The 21,025-nt window shown below is 38.5% G+C and overlaps 1 protein-coding gene across 1 annotated transcript in view; it reads left to right on the top strand.

Annotated features, from left to right (window-relative positions):
• PRCP (prolylcarboxypeptidase) overlaps positions 1-20,179 on the top strand; it is an 83,094-nt gene extending 62,915 nt beyond the window's left edge. The window contains exons 7-9 of the mRNA XM_053708670.1: positions 7,284-7,448; positions 17,850-18,037; positions 18,349-20,179. Of these exons, the coding sequence (XP_053564645.1) occupies positions 7,284-7,448; positions 17,850-18,037; positions 18,349-18,556 (561 nt within the window). The 3' untranslated portion in view covers positions 18,557-20,179. The remainder of the gene's footprint in view (positions 1-7,283; positions 7,449-17,849; positions 18,038-18,348) is intronic.
• The last annotated feature ends 846 nt before the right edge of the window (positions 20,180-21,025 follow it).

Here is a 21,025-nt window from a genome sequence, read left to right on the forward strand (position 1 = left end):
CCATGAATTCTGTTATAAATTAAATTCGCCATATTCCTACCTCTCACTTAACTAGTTTGCCGGTCTGGCCATCTGGGTGGGCTTCACTAAGCTAATACTTATACTTACTACCCATGTATGGCAGCTTAGCTAATATACACATATATGGTTGCTAATACTCATATATGACATGTCAGCACATATGGTGACTAATACAGTAATTATTACTGTATTTAGCCACCACCATACGTGTATATTAGCTATATATAAAAATAAATGATAATGCAGCCAGGAATTGTTATTAATTAGAATATATATATATATATATATATATATATATATATATATATATATATATATATATATATATATATATATATATATATATATATATATATATACCTCTCACTTCACTAGAACTGCCGGTCTGGCCATCTGGGTGGGGAGTCACTCAAAAGCATTTTCACTCAGTCATGGCTCACAAAGCTCCAGCATGATGCATCCACTGCTGCACATTTTTTGTCAGATAGGCGTTACACTGCTGATGCGCAGCACAAGTGAGATCAGATGCCTTTACTGTCACATGCCCTCCCCTGCCCAGCAGCCCATGCCATGATGTATAGCATTTGCTACCCAGTCCCCAATAGCGCAGCGCTGCATATGCAGGAAGTTGCTGTGTCCTGACACTCCTGACAGTCACTCAGTCAGTGTGCTGTGCGCACATAAATAATTTATCACTGCTCATTGTGAATGTCGGCAGGCGGCAGCCAGGTAGATCGCCCTAAGGCGGCTACCTAGATGCCGTACACAGGCGCCGGCCCTGATCTGAAACCACTTTAGGAAGAAACCCCAATTTAGTACGAAGAACCGCCTTATCCGCATGAAAGAAAAGGTAAGGCGAATCACACTGTAAAGCTGAGAGTTTTGAAACTCTCAGAACAGAAGAGATAGCAATAAGAAACAAAACCTTTTAATATAGCAACATAATATCTATGGAGTGCATTGGCTCAAACGGAGGAAACGGGTATGCTAGACCGAAATCCCAAGGAACTGCCAGAGCATCTATAAGAGCGGCCTGAGGATCTCTTGACCTTGAACCGTACTTTGGAAGCTTGGTGTTCTGCCGAGACAACGCCATCAGATCCAACTCCGGCACCCCCCATTTGAGGGTTAATCTGGAGAACACCTCCGGATGGAGAGCCCACTCCCCCGGATGAAATGTCTGTCTACTCAGGAAATCCGCTTCCCAATTGTCCACTCCAGGAATGTGGCTGGCAGACAATTGTGAGCTTCTGCCCACTGAATAATCTGTGCCACCTCCTTTATGGCTAAGGAACTCCAAGTTCCTCCCTGGTGGTTGATGTAAGCCACTGAGGTGATGTTGTCTGACTGAGTGGTCATAATCACCCAGGAAGGTCTCCAGAAGCATGTGCCCTGAGACAGATGGTCCTGAGCCACTATGGGCGAGAGTCTCTTGTCGACTGGTCTAGATCTATCCTCTGTGACGGATCCGAATGATCTCCGTTCCATTGTCTGAGCATGCATAATTGCAGAGCTCTCAAATGGAGTCGAGCAAAGGGAATGATGTCATGGAAGCGACCATCAGACCAATTACTTCCATATATTGAGCCACTTTGATGGCCTAACAGTAGACTGAAGAGAGAGGCAAGAGGACCTCCGTCAGAATTTTTTTCATAGATAGGGAATCCATTATGGTTCCTAAGAAAACCACCCTTGTAGCTGGAATAAGGGAACTCTTTCCCAGATTCACTTTCCAACCGTGGGAAGGTAGAAAGCAAGATCTCTGTATGAGAATTTGCTTGTTGAAAAGATGGCACCTGAACCAATATGTCATCCAGGTATGGCACCACTGCAATTCCCCGAGACTGTTCACTGCCAAGAGAGCCCCCAGAACCTTTGAGAAAATTATGGGAGCTGTGGCAAGTCTAAACGGAAGAGCCACAAACTGAAAGTGTTTGTCTTGAAAGGGGAATCTCAGGAATTTGTGATGATCCCTGTGGATGGGAACATGAAGATACGCATCCTTCAGGGTCGCCATGAACTGACCCTCTTGGACCAAAGAAAGAACGGAACGGTTTCCATTTTGAAGGACGGTACCCTGAGAAACTTGTTTAAGTACTTTAGGTCTAAATTGGGTCGAAAAGTTCCCTATTTTTTTTTTTTTTTGAGAACCACAAACAAATTTGAATAGAATCCTAGGTCCCTTACTAGAACTGGAACAATCTTACTCCCAGGGAGGAAAGGTCCTGAACGCAGTTCAAGAATGCCTCTTTTTACCTGGTCTGCAGATAATCTTGAGAGATGGAATCTGCCCCTGGGAGGGAAAGTTTTGAATTATATTTTATAACCCTGAGATACTATGTTTACAGCCCAAGTATCTGGGACATCTTGTCTCCACGCACAAAACAGGGAAAGCCTGCCCCCCACTTGATCCGATCCCAGACCGGAGGCCAACCCTTCATGCTGACTTAAACTCAGCTGAGGGTTTCTTTGATTGGTTCCCCTTATTCCAAGACTGATTGGGCTTCCAAGAAGACATGGCATGCTCCTGTTTGGAAGAGGGAGATGAAGACTTTTTGAAGTTACGAAAGGAACAAAAATTACTTTGACGTCCTTTGAGTCTGTTCTTCTTGTCTTGCTGTAGAAAAGACCCTTTTCCACCCGTAATATCAGAAATTATTTCTGCCAGACCAGGTCCGAACTAGGTGTTACACTTGTAAGGAAGCTCCAGAAGCTTGGACTTAGAGGTAACATCAGCTGACTAAGATTTTAGCCACAATGCCCTATGGGCTAGGACAGAGAAGCCAGCCATCATGGCTCCCAGTCTAATAACTTGCATATTGGCATCAGAAATAAAGGAATTGGCTAGTTTGAAAACCTTAATCCTATCTTGTATCTCCTCCAATGGAGTCTCTACTAAAATTGATTCAGACAAGGCGTTGCACCAATAAGATGCCGCACTTTCTACTGTGGCAATACAAACTGCAGGTTGCCATTGAAGACCTTGATGAACATACATCCTTCTTCAAATAAGCTTCCAGCTTTTTGTCCATGGGATCCTTAAAGGAGCAGCTATCCTCTATAGGGATAGTAGTTCTCTTAGCCAGAGTAGAAATAGCCCCTTCTACTTTAGGCACCGTGCACCAAGAATCTTTAATGGCGTCAGGAAACAGGAAACCTCTTTTTAAATAAAGGAGACGGGGAGAAAGGAATCCCTGGCTTCTCCCATTCCTGTGAAATAATCTCTGTCACACGGTCTGGGACAGGAAAAACTTCCAAAGAGGAAGGAACATCATCATAGTATTTATTAAGTTTACTAGACTTCTAAGGGTTGGCAACGAAGTATTGGAGTCATCCAAAGTAGCCAATACCTCCTTTAACAGTACACGAAAGGGTTCAAGCTTAAATCTGAAATTTACTTCTTCAGTATCAGATGAAGGAATAATACTGTCCAAATCTGAGATTTTACCCTCGTATCCTCCTCAGACTTATTAGGGAGGGCAACCTGCGTAGCAGTAGGTGGAACAGAAACCTTACTATCTGAATGTCTAGTTTTCCTCTTGCGTTTTCCCAGCATAGGAAAAACAGATAATCCTGCAGATACCACAGAAGATACCTTTGCAGCAAAATCTGTGGGCAAATAAACTCCTGCAGGGCACTGTATGTGACGCCATAGATGCTTGGGACGTTTGAGGAGAAAGCTGTGGCATTGCCTGAACAGCATTATCCTGAGGGACATTGGGCTCAGAGGGCAACAATTTATCTTTAAATTGAAGCGTTCTAGTTAAGCATGCAGCACAGAATTGCATAGGCAAAACAATTTGTGCCTCAAGGCATAACAAGCATTGGTCCATGTCCATAATACTAAATAAAAAAATTCCCCAAATTGTAGAAATGTTTTAAATGCACTGTCACTTTAAGAATTTTTAATACCACAGCCGCTTAACATTATGCAAAAAATATTTTAAAATAATAAACCAATCAAGCCCCCTACACCTCAGACAGGCTGAGGTGCCTTACAGTAACACTTTTATACGCAATTTGGCTGCCAGAAGTCTCTAAAACGATAATAATGTAGTAGATCGACACTGAAGAGACTGAAATTTAATGACTCCGCTCCGTAATTATCCAACAACAGAGAGAAGTCACATGACCGGCAGAGAGAGGAAACTATGCAGCAAGTTAACCCCTTAGTGACCAGAGCACTTTTCCATTTTCTGTCCATTTGGGACCAAGGCTATTTTTACATTTTTGCGGTGTTTGTGTTTAGCTGTAATTTTCTTCTTACTCATTTACTGTACCCACACATATTATATACCGTTTTTCTCGCCATTAAATGGACTTTCTAAAGATACCATTATTTTCATCATATCTTATAATTTACTATAAAAAAAATGATAAAATATGAGGAAAAATGGAAAAAAACACACTTTTTCTAACTTTGACCCCCAAAATCTGTTACATATCTAAAACCACCAAAAAACACCCATGCTAAATAGTTTCTAAATTTTGTCCTGAGTTTAGAAATACCCAATGTTTACATGTTCTTTGCTTTTTTTGCAAGTTATAGGGCCATAAATATAAGTAGCACTTTGCTATTTCCAAACCATTTTTTTCCAAAATTAGCGCTAGTTACATTAGAACACTGATATCTTTCAGGAATCCCTGAATATCCCTTGACATGTATATATTTTTTTTTTGTAGACATCCCAAAGTATTGATCTAGGCCAATTTTGGTATATTTCATACCACCATTTCACCGCCAAATGCGATCAAATACAAAAAATTGTTCACTTTTTCACAAATTTTTTCACAAACTTTAGGTTTCTCACTGAAATCATTTACAAACAGCTTGTGCAATTATGGCATAAATGGTTGTAAATTCTTCTCTGGGATCCCCTTTGTTCAGAAATAGCACACATATATGGCTTTGGCGTTGCTTTTTGGTAATTAGAAGGCCGCTAAATGCCACTGCGCACCACAAGTGTATCATGCCCAGCAGTTAAGGGGTTAATTAGGGAGCTTTTAGGGAGCTTGTAGGGTTAATTTTAGCTTTAGTGTAGTGTAGTAGACAACCCCAAGTATTGATCTAGGCACATTTTGGTATATTTCATGCCACCATTTCACCGCCAAATGCGATCAAATTAAAAAAACGTAACATTTTTCACAATTTTAGGTTTCTCACTGAAATCATTTACAAACAGCTTGTGCAATTATGGCACAAATGGTTGTAAATGCTTGTCTGGGATCCCCTTTGTTCAGAAATAGCAGACATATATGACTTTGGCGTTGCTTTCTGGTAATTAGAAGGCCACTAAATCCTGTTGCGCCTCACACGTGTATTATGGCTAGCAGTGAAAGGGTTAATTAGGGAGTTTGTAGTGAGCTTGCAGGGTTAATTTTAGCTTTAGTGTAGAGATCAGCCTCCCATCTGACACATCCCACCCCCTGATCCCTCCCAAACAGCTCCCTTCCCTCCCCCACCCCACAATTGTCCCCGCCATCTTAAGTACTGGCAGAAAGTCTGCCAGTACTAAAATAAAAGGGTTTTTAAAAAAAAAATGAATTTTTTTTTTAGCATATTTACATATGCTACTGTGTAGGATCCCCCCCTTAGCCCCCAACCTCCCTGATCCCCCCCAAAACCACTCTCTAACCCTCCCCTCTGCCTTATTGGGGGCCATCTTGGGTACTGGCAGCTGTCTGCCAGTACCCAGTTTACAATAAAAAATGCTTTTTTTTTGTTTTTTTTGTTTTTTTTCTGTAGTGTAGCTTCCCCCCCCCCACCCCCCACAGACTAACCCCCACCACCTTGCTTATTGTTTAAAATTTTATTTTTGATATATTTTTTATTTCCCATTTTCTGTAGTGTAGCGGTTCCCACCCGCTCCCTCCCCGTGCACGCGCCCGCCCCCACCCTCCCGTGCACGCGCGCGCGCCCGTGCGCGCCCCCAGCCACCCCCGCCCACGATCCCGCCCCCCTTCACATCCACATGGCCATCGATGGCCGCCACCCGCCTCCCGGTCCGGCTCCCACCCACCAACGCAGGTAGCCACCGATCTCCGGTGCAGAGAGGGCCACAGAGTGGCTCTCTCTGCACCGGATGACTTAAAAACGTTATTGCAGGATGCCTCCATATCGAGGCATCACTGCAATAACCGGAAAGCAGCTGGAAGCGAGCAGGATCGCTTCCAGCTGCTTTCCACACTGAGGACGTGCAGGGTACGTTCTCAGGCATTAACTGCCTTTTTTCTGAGGACGTACCCTGCACGTCCTCAGTCGTTAAGGGGTTAAAGGCGCGCGTTTCCCTCTGCCTACAACACCGGAGCTTAATTTACACAAACGCTCAAGCAGTCTGCCAGTTAGCCTGTTCTAGCTAAGCAAGCAAAGAAAACCAACTGCCAAATTTTAAGTTTATACATAAATCCCTGTATAAAACAGAATCCCCACACACGTACTAATAAAGTATTTCAACAAAATTAGCCCAAAGAGGAAAAATGTCCCAATAAAGGGAAGATTAACCCCTCATCTCAACATACATAATGTGCCTGCCCACTGCCAAAGAAAATCCTGTATAAACGATTTTAAAAATGTCCCCATCTACTGCATATGATATATTCTTCTGAAGTGCAAGTCTCCAAGACCTAGAAGACAAAAGCACTTACCTGCAGTCTAGCTGTCTGACAGGAAGACAGCTCACAAGGCGTGAAAGTACACCTACTCCTTACAGAGACCTGTAGAAAAAGAAAGAACAAAGTAACCAACTCTGGCTTTCTGTACCATGGGCAGCAATGTGTTAGGAAGCAAAGCAAGGACTACCTCACAACTTTCTAACTGCTTAAAAGCCACCACTACTCTACTGAAGAGAGATTCATTTCTTCAGACACCAAACTTCACCTCCTCCATTGATAGAGGCAAAGAGAATGACGGGGGATTATGGATAGGGTAGCTTTGCTGTGGTGCTCTTTGCTTCCTTCTGCTGGCCAGGAGTGATATTCCCACTAGTAATTGAATGATGTAGTGGACTCTCCATATCTTGGGAAAGAAAAAAATCAAGTAGACTGACCACTTTTTTTTTTTTTTTTTTTAATTTTTTTTTTTTTAAAGAAAAATCATTAGATAAACTTTTTTTCTAAATGTTAAGAGAAAAGAGTCTTGAAAGTACCTTATACTGTACATTTCTAATGATTGTGGGTTTTACTTTTTCACCTCTTCCACTAAGACAGATGTTACCTAATTTTGTATAATTAAAGGTTATGAAAATGTAAATATTGTTTTCCAGGTAGTGTGCAAATATTTGAAAAACCCGAAGTGTGGTGATAAAGAGCTGCTGCAGAATATTTTCCAGGCTGTTAATGTTTATTACAACTACACGGGTAATGCCGAATGCTTAAACATATCTCAAACATCGTCCGGAAGTGTTTCAGACCTAGGCTGGAGCTATCAGGTGAAATATTTATGTTTTTTTTTTGTTTTGTTTCTTAAAGGGATACTAAACTCAAAATTAAACTTTTATGATTCCCGAGAGTATGCAGTCTTAATATTTCCAATTTACTTCTATTATCACATTTTTTCCACATTTCTTTTTCTATGCACACTTTTTGAGGCACTAGCTGCTACTGAACATGTGCACAAGTTCAAAAAATATCTACTTATTTGAAATTCAGAGTAATTGTTATTGCATTGTCTTTTTATTAACTTGTTAAATGTTTATTAAGTAAATGCTAGATAGAATGACGCATTTAAAAGAAATACATCTACATCTTACTCTCAGACTAATCTTTTCTTTAAAGTTTTATTAGCTGTTTAAATAGTGACAAAATAAGTGTAAAATGTCAGTGTCTATAAAACAATGGGCGCTGCCATGTTGTAACTTTGGTTAGTTTATCTGCTTTAGCCAATTAGGGACAGTTATAAATAGGTCACTAGAGTGGGCAGCCAATGGCTGTGTGGAATATAACAGTGTTCTGCACTTTAATTTCCAACAGGAACAGAAAAGCTCACAATTTCAGAATGGAATTACAGGAAAAGGGGACCAAATAAATAAAAAGTATATTGCAAAGTAAAAATATAAAATTTTATATTACCATCTCATACGGCTAGATTTAGAGTTTTGTCGGTAACGACCCGCGTAGCTAACGCTGGCTTTTTTCTGGCCGCACCTTTTAAATAACTCTGGTATTGAGAGTTCACAGAATGGCTGCGTTAGGCTCCAAAAAAGGAGCGTAGAGCATATTTAACGCAACTTCAACTCTCGATACCAGAGTTGCTTACGGACGCGGCCAGCTTAAAAAACGTGCTCGTGCACGATTCCCCCATAGAAAACAATGGGGCTGTTTGAGCTGTAAAAAAACCTAACACCTGCAAAAAAGCTGCGTTCAGCTCCTAACGCAGCCCCATTGTTTGCTATGGGGAAACACTTCCTACGTCTGCACCTAACACTCTAACATGTACCCCGAGTCTAAACACCCCTAACCTTACACTTATTAACCCCTATTCTGCCGCCCCCGCTATCGCTGACCCCTGCATATTTTTTTTAACCCCTAATCTGCCGCTCCGTAAACCGCCGCTACTTACATTATCCCTATGTACCCCTAATCTGCTGCCCCTAACACCGCCGACCCCTATATTATATTTATTAACCCCTAATCTGCCCCCCACAACGTCGCCTCCACGTGCCTACACTTATTAACCCCTAATCTGCCGACCGCACCGCTATTATAATAAAGTTATTAACCCCTAATCCGCCTCACTCCCGCCTCAATAACCCTATAATAAATAGTATTAACCCCTAATCTGCCCTCCCTAACATCGCCGACACCTAAATTCAAACATTAACCCCTAATCTGCCGACTGGAGCTCACCGCTATTCTAATAAATGTATTAACCCCTAAAGCTAAGTCTAACCCTAACACTAACACCCCCCTAAGTTAAATATAATTTAAATCTAACGAAATAAATTAACTCTTATTAAATAAAGTATTCCTATTTAAAGCTAAATACTTACCTGTAAAATAAATCCTAATATAGCTACAATATAAATTATAATTATATTATAGCTATTTTAGGATTTATATTTATTTTACAGGTAACTTTGTATTTATTTTAACCAGGTACAATAGCTATTAAATAGTTAAGAACTATTTAATAGCTAAAATAGTTAAAATAATTACAAAATTACCTGTAAAATAAATCCTAACCTAAGTTACAATTAAACCTAACACTACACTATCAATAAATTAATTAAATAAAATACCAACAATTATCTACAATTAAACCTAACACTACACTATCAATACATTATTTAAATACAATATCTACAAATAAATACAATGAAATAAACTAAAGTACAAAAAATAAAAAAATATTTACAAACATTAGAAAAATATTACAACAATTTTAAACTAATTATACCTACTCTAAGCCCCCTAATAAAATAACAAAGCCCCCCAAAATAAAAAAATGCCCTACCCTATTCTAAATTAAAAAAGTTCAAAGCTCTTTTACCTTACCAGCCCTGAACAGGGCCCTTTGCGGGGCATGCCCGAAAGAATTCAGCTCTTTTGCCTGTAAAAAAAAAATACAATACCCCCCCCCAACATTACAACCCACCACCCACATACCCCTAATCTAACCCAAACCCCCCTTAAATAAACCTAACACTAAGCCCCTGAAGATCTTCCTGCCAGGTTCACCGATCCGTCCTCGGAAGTCTTGATCCAAGCCTCGGAAGTGTTGATCCAAGCCCAAGCGGGGGGCTGAAGAGTGACGTCCATCCTCGGGCTGAAGTCTGGATCCAAGCGGCGACTGAAGAAATCCATCATCGGGATGAAGTCTTCTATCAAGCCGCATCTTCAATCTTCTTTCTTCTGGAGCAGAGCGGAACCATCTTCTTCCAAGCCGACGCGGAACATCCTCTTCAACCGACGACTAGACGACGAATGACGGTTCCTTTAAATGACATCATCCAAGATGGCGTCCCTCGAATTCCGATTGGCTGATAGGATTCTATCAGCCAATCGGAATTAAGGTAGGAATATTCTGATTGGCTGATGGAATCAGCCAATCGGAATCAAGTTCAATCCGATTGGCTGATCCAATCAGCCAATCAGATTGAGCTCGCATTCTATTGGCTGTTCCGATCAGCCAATAGAATGCGAGCTCAATCTGATTGGATCAGCCAATCGGATTGAACTTGATTCTGATTGGCTGATTCCATCAGCCAATCAGAATATTCCTACCTTAATTCCGATTGGCTGATAGGATTCTATCAGCCAATCGGAATTCGAGGGACGCCATCTTGGATGACGTCATTTAAAGGAACCGTCATTCGTCGTCTAGTCGTCGGTTGAAGAGGATGTTCCGCGTCGGCTTGGAAGAAGATGGTTCCGCTCCGCTCCAGAAGAAAGAAGATTGAAGATGCGGCTTGATAGAAGACTTCATCCCGATGATGGACTTCCGACTTCAGCCTGATGATGGATTTCTTCAGTCGCCGCTTGGATCCAGACTTCAGCCCGAGGATGGACGTCACTCTTCAGCCCCCCGCTTGGGCTTGGATCAACACTTCCGAGGCTTGGATCAAGACTTCCGAGGACGGATCGGTGAACCTGGCAGGGTGAAGATAAGGTAGGAAGATCTTCAGGGGCTTAGTGTTAGGTTTATTTAAGGGGGGTTTGGGTTAGATTAGGGGTATGTAGGTGGTGGGTTGTAATGTTGGGGGGGGTATTGTATGTGTTTTTTTTACAGGCAAAAGAGCTGAATTCTTTGGGGCATGCCCCGCAAAGGGCCCTGTTCAGGGCTGGTAAGGTAAAAGAGCTTTGAACTTTTTTAATTTAGAATAGGGTAGGGCATTTTTTAATTTTGGGGGGCTTTGTTATTTTATTAGGGGGCTTAGAGTAGGTATAATTAGTTTAAAATTGTTGTAATATTTTTCTAATGTTTGTAAATATTTTTTTATTTTTTGTAACTTAGTTCTTTTTTATTTTTTGTACTTTAGTTTATTTCATTGTAGTTATTTGTAGATATTTTATTTAAATAATTTATTGATAGTGTAATGTTAGGTTTAATTGTAACTTAGGTTAGGATTTATTTTACAGGTAATTTTGTAATTATTTTAACTATTTTAGCTATTAAATAGTTCTTAACTATTTAATAGCTATTGTACCTGGTTAAAATAAATACAAAGTTACCTGTAAAATAAATATAAATCCTAAAATAGCTATAATATAATTATAATTTATGTTGTAGCTATATTAGGGTTTATTTTACAGGTAAGTATTTAGCTTTAAATAGGAATAATTTATTTAATAAGAGTTAATTTATTTCGTTAGAATAAAATTATATTTAACTTAGGGGGGTGTTAGGGTTAAAATTAGCTTTAGGGGTTAAAAAATTAATTAGAGTAGCGGTGAGCTCCGATCGGCAGATTAGGGGTTAATACTTGAAGTTAGGTGTCGGAGATGTTAGGGAGGGCAGATTAGGGGTTAATACTATTTATTATAGGGTTATTGAGGCGGGAGTGAGGCGGATTAGGGGTTAATAACTTTATTATAGTAGCGGTGAGATCCGCTCGGCAGATTAGGGGTTAATAAGTGTAAGCAGGTGGAGGCGACGTTGAGGGGGGCAGGTTAGGGGTTAATAAATATAATATAGGAGTCGGCGATGTTAGGGGCAGCAGATTAGGGGTACATAAGGATAACGTAAGTAGCGGCGCTTTGCGGTCGGCAGATTAGGGGTTAATTATTGTAGGTAGCTGGCGGCGACGTTGTGGGGGGCAGGTTAGGGGTTAATAAATATAATATAGGGGTCGGCGGTGTTAGGGGCAGCAGATTAGGGGTACATAAGTATAACGTAGGTGGCGGTCGGCAGATTAGGGGTTAAAAAAAGTGGCGGCGATGTGGGGGGACCTCGGTTTAGGGGTACATAGGTAGTTTATGGGTGTTAGTGTACTTTAGAGCACAGTAGTTAAGAGCTTTATAAACCGGCGTTAGCCCAGAAAGCTCTTAACTACTGACTTTTTTCTGCGGCTGGAGTTTTGTCGTTAGATTTCTAACGCTCACTTCAGCCACGACTCTAAATACCGGAGTTAGAAAGATCCCATTGAAAAGATAGGATACGCAAATGGCGTAGGGGGATCTGCGGTATGGAAAAGTCGCGGCTGAAAAGTGAGCGTTAGACCCTTTCCTGACTGACTCCAAATACCGGCGGTAGCCTAAAACCAGCGTTAGTAGCCTCTAACGCTGGTTTTGACGGCTACCGCCAAACTCTAAATCTAGGCCATAGTGTTTAATGTCCCTTTTTAATTTTGCAATTCTACTGTATTTAGTCGTCCTTTGATACATTGCAATTCATTTCATACTCAAATTCTCAGTTATTTTTGTCTTTTTAAAAGGATTTCCACATGCAATTGATTGGAGTTTAAAGGGCCACACAATGCAATATAATTACATAATTAACAAGTGCATAATAAAAATACAATGATTTAACACCTACTCTGAATTTCAAATAAGCAATAGATGGGTTTTTTTTCTGACAAATTAATTTTTTCACCCATTTACCGTCCCCCTGTATCATGTGACAGACATCAGCCAATAACGGACTAGTATACGTATACCCTGTGAGCTTGTGCACATGCGCAGTAGGATCTTGTTCCCCAAAAAGTGTGAATATAAAAAGACTGTGCAAAATTTGATAAAGGGAGTAAATTGGAAAGTATCTTAAAACTGCATGTTCTATCTAAATCCTAAAAGTTTTTTTTGACTGGAGTGTCCCTTTAACATTTTGTAATTCTGTCTGAAGACTAGATTTTATTAAAAACCCATGCAAAAGATCGTGTTTACAATATCTTGATCAGCATGTTGCCATCTTCACACTAATATAATTTCATCTCAGACAAACCTCATTCTGTGCAGTAAGGGTTGGAACATTTGACTATATTTTACCGTAACTTGCCGAAAATAGTAAACTGTGTCTGGTATCTAGGAAGTGCTAAGGCTAAGTAAAAAAAAATAATCTAAACTATGTAAACTGGCAAAATACGTTACCAGTTACAATGGCAATTTTAACTGTTGGTGGCTTCCAATAATGGCAACTATATAAATTTGGTCATAGTTTGCAAGTGACATTAAAGGGACACTGAACCCAAATTTTTTCTTTCATGATTCAGATAGAGCATGCAATTGTAAGCAACTTTCTAATTTACTCCTATTATCAATTTTTCTTCGTTCTCTTGCTATCTTTAAAAAAAAAAAAAAAAAGAAGACATCTAAGCTTTTGTTTTGGTTTAGTACTCTGGACAGCACTTTTTTATATCAGCAAGAACAACCCAGGTTGTTCACCAAAAATGGTCCGGCATCTAAACTTACATTCTTGCATTTCAAATAAAGATACCAAGAGAATAAAGAAAATTTGATAATAGGAGTAAATTAGAAAGTTGCTTAAAATTTCATACTCTATCTGAATCACGGAAGAAAAAATTTGGGTTCAGTGTCCCTTTAATGTTAAAATGCTCTAACTGAAAAAATAAAATGCTTAAATTAATTTGAATTTAAATATAACACAAATAAAAGAGCAGCAATAAAATAAAGATTACATATATTTTTGTCTGAGAGAAGTTAAGTTTAAAGCTGTTCAATTGATAGTGAAAATAGTAAGGAATATATGTTGCATATCTAGGGATTCATGTTTTACTAAGATGTGCCTCCCATATTCATAAAAACAAGGCAGTTTTATTCAGGACTTGAACAAAAAAAGTCCTCTGTTTTTAGGTGTACAGAAAAAATGACTTTTCTCTAATCTATTCTTTGTAGCAGCTAATAAGAAACATTTAAAGCACAATATTTCCCATTTACACACATACAAAGATCTTTTATTGAGTCATTGGTCCTTCAGGAGAAAAAAAAGTTTGCTTATAGGTGATAATTAAAGTACAACCTAAATATAACCAACCATCAAGGTGTGTTTGGCAACCATTAAAGTGATTTGTAAACTTTTGTATTTAAAGGAATACAATTTATTCTTCAAAACAGGAGCACTTTCATTTATGAAATTTTATTTAGATACTTTCGGCCAGATTATGAGTTTTACGTTATGAGGGGTGCGTTGCTAACGTGCATGTTATCGTCACCGCTCACTTTCCTACAGCGCTGGTATTACAGGTTTTTACAAACCTGGCGTTATCAGGCAAGAAGTGAGTGTAGAGCAAAATTGTGCTCCATACCGCACTCCAATACCAGCGCTGCTTAAGTCACAAGTGAGCTGGTTATACGTGCTTGTGCACGATTTCCCCATAGACATCAATGGGGAGAGCCGGCTGAGAAAAAGTCTAACACCTGCAATAAAGCAGCTTAAATCTCAGTAACGCAGCCCATGATTCCTATGAGGAAAGAAAAATTATGTTTACACCTAACAACCTAACATGAACCCCGAGTCTAAACACCCCTAATCTTACACTTATTAACCCCTATTCTGCTTCCCCCAACACCGCCGACACCTGCATTATACTGATTAACCCCTAATATGCTGCTCCGGACATCGCCGCCACTATAATAAACATATTAACCCCTAATCCGCCGCACTCCCGCCTCGCAAACATTAGTTAAATATTATTAACCCCTAATCTGCTGTCCCTAACATCGCCACCACCGACCTACATTTATTAACCCCTAATCTGCCGCCCCCAACGTCGCTGCCACTATATTAAATTTATTAACCCCTAAATCTAAGTCCAACCCTAACACCCCCTAACTTAAATATAATTGAAATAAATCTAAATAAAACCTACTATTATCACCTAAATTATTCCTATTTAAAACTAAATACTTACCTATAAAATAAACCCTAAGCTAGCTACAATATAACTAATAGTTACATTGTATCTAGCTTAGGGTTTATTTTTATTTTACAGGCAAGTTTTTGTATTTAATTTAACTATCTAGAATAGTTATTAAATAGTTATTAACTATTTAATAACTACCTAGCTAAAATAAATATAAATTTACCTGTAAAATAAAACCTAACCTAAGTTACAATAACACCTAACACTACACTATAATTAAATAAATTAACTAAATTAACAACAATTAAATAAATTAAATGAAATTAGCTAAAGTACAAAAAACCCCCAATAAATTACAGAAAATAATAAACAAATTACAAGATATTTAAACTAATTGCACCTAATCTAAGAGCCCTATCAAAATAAAAAAGCCCACCCAAAATAAAAAAAACCCTAGCCTAAACTAAACTATCAATAGCCCTTAAAAGGGCCTTTTGCGGGGCATTGCCCCAAAGAAATTGGCTCTTTTTTACCTGAAAAAGAAATACAAACAACCCCCCAACAGTAAAACCCACCACCCACACAACCAACCCCCCAAATAAAAGCCTAACTAAAAAAAAAACTAAGCTCCCCATTACCCTGAAAAGGGCATTTGTATGGGCATTTTCCTTAAAAGGGCATTTAGCTCTATTGCTGCCAAAAGCCCTAACCTAAAAATAAAACCCACCCAATACACCCTTAAAAATTCCTAACACTAACCCCCGAAGATTCACTTACCAGGAGAAGTCTTCATCCAAGCGGCAAGATGTCCTCAACGAAGCCGGCAGAAGTGGCCCTCCAGATGGGCAGAAGTCTTTATCCAGACGGCATCTTCTATCTTCATCCATCTGGCGTGGAGCGGGTCCATCTTCAAGACATCCGGCGCGGAGCATCCTCTTCTTCCGACGGACTAACGACGAATGAAGGTTCCTTTAAATGACGTCATCCAAGATGGCGTCCCTTAGATTCCGATTGGCTGCTAGAATTCTATCAGCCAATTGGAATTAAGGTTGAAAAAATCCTATTGGCTGATTGGATCAGCCAATAGGATTGAGCTCACATTCCATTGGCTGATTGGAACAGCCAATAGGATTTTTTCTACCTTAATTCCGATTGGCTGATAGAATTCTAGCAGCCAATCGGAATCTAAGGGATGCCATCTTGGATGACGTCATTTAAAGGAACCTTGATTCGTCGTTAGTCCGTTGGAAGAAGAGGATGCTCCATGTCTGATGTCTTGAAGATTGACCCGCTCCGCTCTGGATGGATGAAGATAGAAGAATGCCGTCTGGATGAAGACTTCTGCCCGTCTGGAGGACCACTTCTGCCGGCTTCATTGAGGACATCTAGCTGCTTGGATGAAGACTTCTCCCGGTAAGTGAATCTTCGGGGGTTAGTGTTAGAATTTTTTAAGGGTGTATTGGGTGGGTTTTATTTTTAGGTTAGGGCTTTGGGCAGCAATAGAGCTAACTGCCCTTTTAAGGGCAATACCCATCCAAATGCCCTTTTCAGGGCAATGGGGAGCTTAGGTTTTTTTTAGTTAGGCTTTTATTTGGGGGTTTGGTTGTGTGGGTGGTGGGTTTTACTGTGGGGGGGGTGTTTGTATTTCTTTTTCAGGTAAAAGAGCTGATTTCTTTGGGGCAATGCCCCGCAAAAGGCCCTTTTAAGGGCTATTGATAGTTTAGTTTAGGCTAGGGTTTCTTTTTATTTTGGGTTAGCTTTTTTTATTTTGATAGGGCTCTTAGATTAGGTGTAATTAGTTTAAAGATCTTGTAATTTGTTTTTTATTTTCTGTAATTTAGTGTTTTTTTTTGTCATTTGGCTAATTTTATTTAATTTATTTAATTGTATTTAATTTAGGTAATTTATTTAATTGTAGGGTTAGGTGTTAGTGTAACTTAGGTTAGGTTTTATTTTACAGGTAAATTTGTATTTATTTTAGCTAGGTAGTTATTAAATAGTTAATAACTATTTAATAACTATTCTACCTAGTTAAAATAAATACAAACTTGCCTGTAAAATAAAAATAAAACCTAATATAGGTACTTATAGGTAAGTATTTAGTTTTAAATAGGAATAATTTAGGTGATAATAGTAAGTTTTATTTAGATTTATTTAAATTTATATTTAGGTTAGGGGGTGTTAGGGTTAGATTTAGGGGTTAATAAATGTAATATTGTGGCAGCGACGTTGGGGTGGCAGATTAGGGGTTAATAAATGTAGGTAGGTGGCGGCAATGTTAGGGACAGCAGATAAGGGGTTAATATTTAACTACTGTTTGCGAGGCGGGAGTACAGCGGTTTAGGGGTTAATATGTTTATTATAGTGGCGGCGATGTCCGGAGTGGTAGATTAGGGGTTAATATTTTTATTTTAGTGTTTGCAATGTGGGAGGGCCTCGGTTTAGGGGTTAATAGGTAGTTTATGAGTGTTAGTGTACTTTTTAGCACTTTAGTTATGAGTTTTACACTACAAAGCCGTAGCATAAAACTCATAACTACTGACTTTAGAATGCGTTACGAATCTTGACGGGATAAGGTGTACCGCTTAATTTTTGGCCTCCCAGGACAAGCTTATAATACCGTCGCTATGGGAGTCCCATTGAAAACAGACTATACGCAAATTGCGTAAGTTGATTTGCGTTAAGGCCATAAAAGTGAGCGGTGCCCCTAAATCTGCAAGACTCGTAATACCAGCGGTAGTGAAAAAGCAGCGTTATAACCGTATAATGCAAAACTTGTAATCTAGCTGTTTATTTGTAAAATATGAAGGTCAAAATTGAAATGTGCATGCTTCTAGTAAGTTATTACTGTTTTTCCGACTGCATACACACATATGCTGGGAGTTCCCTGTGCACCAGTATTTAAACATTTAATTGGATGATACAAATAAAATCTTCACTGATGCAATACAAACCACCGCAAGCTTTAAGAGAAACTTTGTCAAGGGTGTCCCAGAGCAAAAATGAAATAAAACAGCTGTATGATATCTATCTTTTCCTATCTAATTATATTGTTATCTTGTGATATTGCAGGCTTGCACAGAAATGGTGATGCCGTTGTGCTCAGATGGAATTAATGACATGTTTGAAGCTCAGCCATGGGATCTTCAGGCTTATTCTGATGAGTGCTATAAGCAGTGGGGTGTTCGGCCTCGAGACACGTGGATTACAACTATGTATGGCGGGAAGAATATCAGCGCGCACAGCAACATAGTATTCAGGTATCTTAGTCCATTTTGACAGTATATGGTCACTAGGCTATGGGGCAGATTTATCATTGGATGGATGAGGTTCACAGGTTGTGCCAGTGTAACACGGCCCCTGCTTTTGTGCAATTAAATAAATGAGAGCAGGGCTTTTTGATTCATCCCTCCCTGTTGCAACAGTCAGGCAATGGAGATATTTTAAACAGATGCCGAAATGCTTTTTTTTAAAAAAATGACCAGTAACAAAAATAATTTTTGCCTCTAACAGATGGATCGATCTTTACTTCAGTTACCTAATAACTTTTTTTTTAAATTTTATCTTTCAGCAATGGTGGCCTGGATCCATGGTCATCTGGTGGTGTGAATGAGAATATCAGTGACACTTTAGTTGCTATTGTTATTCCAGAAGGCGCACATCACTTAGATCTGCGCTCCAACAATGCCTATGACCCAAAATCTGTTCTTCAGGCTCGAGCTTTGGAAATACAGTACATGAAGAGGTGGATAGAACAGTACAAGGCGAATAAGAACTGAAAGCTTGCTTTTCCCAAGTCACTTTGTAAAAATAATTTTGTTGTAGGTGTTAGGATATTCAAGGAAATTTCACAAAGGAAAAATCACTTTAATTTTGTATAATGCCTTAATATTTTGTGTCAGTGTATTCAATCCCCCCCCAACTCTGCATTTGTGTATAGCTAGAAATTAAACCTTTTAAATCAGTTTTTACACATTATAGGGCTCTTCACAAACAAATTAAATAACACATCAAAAATAAATGTATGTGTGTGTGCAATTCACAGTATTTTCTTATGAAATAAAGAATTTAAACATAGTTTATGCATATTTTTATCCTTTAGTCAGAAACAAAAAGTATGTTTGTTACTGAAAATGTAATTGGTCAGGTGTATTTGAGATTCATTTTGTCAGTGTGATAATCTGTGCATAAAAAACAGACTTATTCTCTTTTTATTCCTCACTCTCTGTTTTATAATATATACTTTACAGCAACCATATAGCTTTTTATACACAATTCTACCAGTCGTGTGTATAGAAAAATATGGAACCAAATGTAATGTTTGCAAAGGAAAATTTAGGTTGTCCTAAAGAAACCTAAAGCTGAATTAAATTGCACTATTGCTTGCCTATAACTGTTTAACCTATATAAAGGCCTTAAACAAAGCGCTTATGTGGCTGTACACTGCCGGTCTTGAGCTGAACATAGCCGGTTATTGGCAACTACACGCACATTCCACCTCTGATTGGCTTACTGGCTTTGTTTAGCTCTGGACCAGTAAGAAAATACTAAAATTACAGCGTAATTTGCTTTCAAAATATTTGTACAGTCATTCAGTTTATGACAAAGGCCATTTAGCACGAGCAGCCTCCATTATGCTGAACTCCAAATGTATTGTATTGTTTTTTGTTTTGATTTTGTCTATGGACACTTATTGTAAAACCACTTACTTTTTTTGTCCTCATGTTAGTTCCCAATGAACCCACACTGATAATTTCATAAAAAAATGTATAGGCCCATTACAAATAAATAATTACTGTGTAAAAGGGAGGAAAAAATGTTCACATTGCTATGTTATTTGTTTCTCTTACTGTTTACAGTTATCTCATAGTCTCATACCTGTTTTTTTAGCGTTCCTGAACTTCCCTAATGGCAGAACTATTTTAGTGTGCATGTAAACACTCCAATTATTTCATTTTGTTTTTCCCCCTTAATACTTCCTTATTTAGTATTTAGAAAAAACAACTTAGTTTGTCTCAACAGGTCTGGTACTGAAATCTATCTTATAAGTAACTCAGATAAATAAAATTGCTAATTATTTGTTTGTATTAATACATGGGGGCTTTTTGTATGCTATCCCCCCCGCATGGAAGTGGAACAGAAATTTTTCAACAGCACATTCTTAGCATTCTGAACGCATTTTATGAATAATTGTTCTATAAGTGAGCGTGCAGGTTACCTCACTGTAGATAACTTTGAAATATCCATTTTTGACTAAACCACGTAGCATATTTAGGTCTTCTGGATGGTTATCATCGTGAACAAAAATGTAATATACTCAGGGGTTGTGTTTTCTTGTTAATATAATGCTACAATGTTTGTATGTGATTTTTTGCAGTAAAATAATTCTGATTTACACAGTTTTAAGTGTGTGTGTTTTTTTTCTTCATTTGCATGTGGTTCACAAGTTCCTACACAGGGAAGGATGTTTTTTAAAGAACAATACGTGAAATAGCTACTATTTTAACTGTCTGTCCTTTTTATCATTTCTTTTTTTACAGTGGGGGTTGAAATTTAAATCTTTAACCCCTTAATGACCACAGCACTTTTCCATTTTCTGTCCGTTTGGGACCAAGGCTATTTTTACCTTTTTGAGGTGTTTGTGTTTAGCTGTAATTTTCCTCTTACTCATTTACTGTACCCACACATATTATATACTGTTTTTCTCGCCACTAAATGGACTTTCTAAAGATACCATTATTTTCATCATATCTTATAATTTACTATAAAAAAAAATATAAAATATGAGGAAAAATTGAAAAAAACACACTTTTTCTAACTTTGACCCCCAAAATCTGTTACATATCTACAACCACCAAAAAACACCCATGCTAAATAGTTTCAAAATTTTGTCCTGAGTTTAGAAATACCCAATGTTTACATGTTCTTTGCTTTTTTTGCAAGTTATAGGGCCATAAATACAAGTAGCACTTTGCTATTTCCAAACCACTTTTTTCCAAAATTAGCGCTAGTTACATTAGAACACTAATATCTTTCAGGAATCCCTGAATATCCCTTGACATGTATATATTTTTTTTTAGTAGACATCCCAAAGTATTGATCTAGGACAATTTTGGTATATTTCATACCACCATTTCACCGCCAAATGCGATCAAATACAAAAAATCGTTCACTTTTTCACAAATCTTTTCACAAACTTTTGGTTTCTCACTGAAATTATTTACAAACAACTTGTGCAATTATGGCAT

The sequence above is a fragment of the Bombina bombina genome, chromosome 3 (genome assembly GCF_027579735.1).
Source record: "Bombina bombina isolate aBomBom1 chromosome 3, aBomBom1.pri, whole genome shotgun sequence".
Taxonomy (NCBI): Eukaryota; Metazoa; Chordata; class Amphibia; order Anura; family Bombinatoridae; genus Bombina; species Bombina bombina.